The 4,042-nt window shown below is 36.9% G+C and overlaps 1 protein-coding gene across 1 annotated transcript in view; it reads right to left on the bottom strand.

The window, feature by feature from the left end:
* Positions 1 to 307: 307 nt before the first annotated feature.
* Positions 308 to 4,042, bottom strand: part of LOC144439391 (neuronal acetylcholine receptor subunit alpha-10-like) — a 16,865-nt gene continuing 13,130 nt past the window's right edge. The window contains exons 5-6 of the mRNA XM_078128678.1: positions 2,669 to 3,213; positions 308 to 1,245 (exon numbers count right to left, since the gene is read on the bottom strand). Of these exons, the coding sequence (XP_077984804.1) occupies positions 308 to 1,245; positions 2,669 to 3,213 (1,483 nt within the window). The remainder of the gene's footprint in view (positions 1,246 to 2,668; positions 3,214 to 4,042) is intronic.

The raw sequence follows: 4,042 nt of genomic DNA, 5'->3' as shown, positions 1-4,042 counted from the left end.
CAGCATTCCTACAGGTGTTTGTATCTCAACACACATTGGGCAGCTATGCCCTTCAGGTAGCTATCGTAGTATTTATTGCGTATAAGTACTGTTAATATCTCTATGATAGTGTAAATCGCGTGATAAGAAAGGAAAGCATTATAAAATACACATCACATTCGTCGTGGCTAGAGTTGCGTCTAAATTGAATTATCACGTGATCGAAACTACAGACTATTGTTTTGATGTATAGCGTAGTTACAACTACATTTGTACAAGTGCAGACCATAACTCACTTTTTTACACCTTCAGATTCATGCACTGTGATTTATTCGTAATCTATGTAGACTTCTTCATCGGGAGCAGTGTAGCTTCCTGGTCTTCGTACTAAGAAAGTTACAGAGAATATTACTGAACAGATTATGAAGAGAGTCAATAGACATCGATCTACAGTGGTGGCCACGATCATCCAATCATACTGCGTTCTGAAATTTCGTTCTCGAGTTTCTTGGGGTTTACGCAAAAGGTCTTTGATGTCCTCCACGCTCTGCTCAAGACCTGGAGGAGGTGGAGGCAGAGGTTTATATTTGATCAATTTTTCTTGCACATTCATATCTGTTTTCCGACGTTTAGGAGAACATCTCGGGGTGCCAGCTATCTGTGGGTTAAAAGTAGCTAGTGGCGGAGGTGGAGGCGGGACATCTGTGAGAGAAATCGTTCGCGAAAATAAGCTATTGCGACAACTGTTCTCTAAGCCTTGTAACCCTTCATGATGCACCACAATGTTTTTCTTATTTCTATAATAATCTTCTTGTAGAGTACCGTCACGTGGTTGCCATACTTCACCAGGACCCGGATGATCCCCTTCGACGTCATGGGTTAGAAATCCGCTATCTGGAGGCGTGTCTGGTTGAACATAAAATGTTCTACAATGCGACATGCCGGGACTGCCATTTTCTGCCCTTGGTGTCATCAACTCAGTCTCTGCCATTTTGTTCGCGCGTTTTTTCTCTGTCACGTGGATAGGCAATTCGACCATTTGACGGTGTCTGTTGTCTTTATAATCATCTTGCCTTACGTCTACTTTACTTACGATATAACATTTATGTATGCACAGGAAACTGGCCAAATATTTCATAACAAGTATTCGTAACCACCGAGGTACATCGTAAGTTCCGTTCTTTCCCCACTCGTTCAGATTCAGCACAGCTACGTTGAAAGCAACGGATAAAGATATCAACACCATGGTCGCTGCGAAATATTCACCTGAAAAAACAAACAAAATATACATTATTCAAATTTTATCGCAGTTTACCTATATTTTACAGTATTAAAATTATTTGAATTACTAAGCTCTTATTTACCTGGATATCGTTTGTGCTCGATTTGTTTCAACTTCGAATTCGATCTCACTTTAAAAGTATTCTTATTCATATATCCAATGCCTTGTTGTAATTCAGCTGCCAGTCGTTTCTATCATCGATAGTTTTTCAAACAAAGCAGCATTGCCTTTAATGTACATGTAATCAAAGTGCAATATTTACATCGTAAAACGCCCTCTATTGATAAATACTCGTAGCTTTCGTTTTTCTTCGGGCCTCATATTCACCCCCCCCCCCCACCCCCCCCCCCCCCATGATCGAAATCATGAACACTCTTGTTAAAGAAGCTTATCATGAGTAACAAATTCACGTCTTGTTGCATGACTTGTTTCCGGGAGATTCACCTTTGTATTTGTATATCGACATTCAAAGAACTCTAGCCGTTAAAAATGTTACTGAAAATGAGTGTCAGTTAGTTTATTGCATATTGCGACTCATTATGCGTAATTAGAATTCTAACAGCAGTGCTTCACCTTTAAGACCTCAATTAAGTTGTTTCCAAATGTGAAACTTGAGAGGTTTTCAGAGTTTTATGTCTTGTTGCGATGGTAAACAAATACATGTAAGTGCAAAATGACTACATCAAAAAAACGTATAAGTGGATGACAGGCAAAGATTTCTCCCTTTTCACCATTTTAATAGGTTTCGAGATCAATTTCATGGCAAATTAAACACGATGATAGTGCTGACACGGTTGTTTTGGGTTATCTAGTAACAACCGCAATGTCTTGTTGATTACTATACAATTTTAAAGTGAAAATGGGCCTTGGCTCTCGGAGTTGCCAAATCGTTTTCAAATTTGTACTAGTGGTAGATTTTCATGTGAGATTTTCATTTTGATGTCAAATTTAACGTGAAGCTATTGAAGAAGAGCGCCTCCAAGTGTTGAGGTGCGTTGCTTTCGGTTTTCGATAAACATTTAACAAGTGCGTGATCGATTGAGTGATTGTTTGTTTGTTTGTTTGTTTGTTTGTTTGTTTGTTTGTTTGTTGGTTTGTATGTTTCTTTGTTTGATATTTGTGAGGCCAAACATAATGTGAAGTCGCCAGAACACCACATCTGCACTGCAAGATATTAGGTCTAATATAAAATCGGTCTTAGATTTTTAGATTTTACCACACTTTCACATGGCGGACAGATGACGGTCGTTAGGCATCAAACCTTGAATATGTTGACAGTTCCGTAAAATGCAACAATCATTTTATTTTTATCAAAGTGAACAAAGTAAAGAACTATAAATAAGGATATGGGTGCGTATACTTAGAAAAACTGTTGAAAATGCTTCTCAGGAAAACGCTTTCGGTTACCTAGCAACGAGATTTCCTCCGACGTCTTGGGCATAGTCTGTGATACTTGTAAATTGAAGACTCCCAACGACAAGAGGAGCATCACACCGAGAGACACCTTGACTACTCCAATGTTGAATGGCATCATGAAGCCAACGAGGGACAGAGCTGTGAGCAGTACACACGGAAGTACCACGTTGTAAACATAATATAATGGTTTCCTCTTCAGTCCTATCACAAAAGTTACATCCATGTACGATTCTGGACAACAGTCGTAGCTAACTATGTGAGGTCGAGTGACTGCATAGACAAGTTCCCATTGTTCGTTTGGTATAAAAGTTGACATGTCAGGCGATACTGAATCATTCTGAAGATTGAGTTGAAAACTCGTATATGTCCACGAGCCAAACTTCATTCGACATGTTTGAAAGTCAAAGGGAAAAAAACGAACGGCGATTTTACAAGTACTTTTCAACAGCGTTGGTCTGGACCAGTGAAACACAGTGCCCGTATAGTACACCAGTGCATTCGAATCTAGTTTCAAAGAATAGCCGTTTTCATCAGCCCTGAAATATGAATTAAATGAAAGTTTTAGAATAATTTGTTTTCATTGGAAATTCATTCTGTTCTTTCCTTTGTAAAACGTCTTCTTTCTTTTCCCATACTTATTCAATCCACGCTTTCCATGTATGTTCCCCTCATCTAGATTGACCAAGTGTCATCAAATTTATGACATTTTCTTATACACTTGTAGATCTCAAACATCGCCCATTCACGTTATCTGGAAACAAGTGTGCATGTCCTCCAGGCTTTATGTATGTATGTATGTATGTATGTATGTATGTATGTATGTATGTATGTATGTATGTATGTATGTATGTATGTATGTATGTATGTATGTATGTATGTATGTATGTATGTATGTATGTATGTATGTATGTATGTATGTATGTATGTATGTATGTATGTATGTATGTATGTATGTATGTATGTATGTATGTATGTATGTATGTATGTATGTATGTATGTATGTATGTATGTATGTATGTATGTATGTATGTATGTATGTATGTATGTATGTATGTATGTATGTATGTATGTATGTATGTATGTATGTATGTATGTATGTATGTATGTATGTATGTATGTATGTATGTATGTATGTATGTATGTATGTATGTATGTATGTATGTATGTATGTATGTATGTATGTATGTATGTATGTATGTATGTATGTATGTATGTATGTATGTATGTATGTATGTATGTATGTATGTATGTATGTATGTATGTATGTATGTAATGTATGTATGTATGTATGTATGTATGTATGTATGTATGTATGTATGTATGTATGTATGTATGTATGTATGTATGTATGTATGTATGTATGTA

This window comes from Glandiceps talaboti, chromosome 8, assembly GCF_964340395.1.
Source record: "Glandiceps talaboti chromosome 8, keGlaTala1.1, whole genome shotgun sequence".
In the NCBI taxonomy this organism is placed as follows: Eukaryota; Metazoa; Hemichordata; class Enteropneusta; family Spengelidae; genus Glandiceps; species Glandiceps talaboti.
Note: the sequence above shows the minus strand (reverse complement) of the source record. Positions and strands in the feature narration are given on the sequence as shown.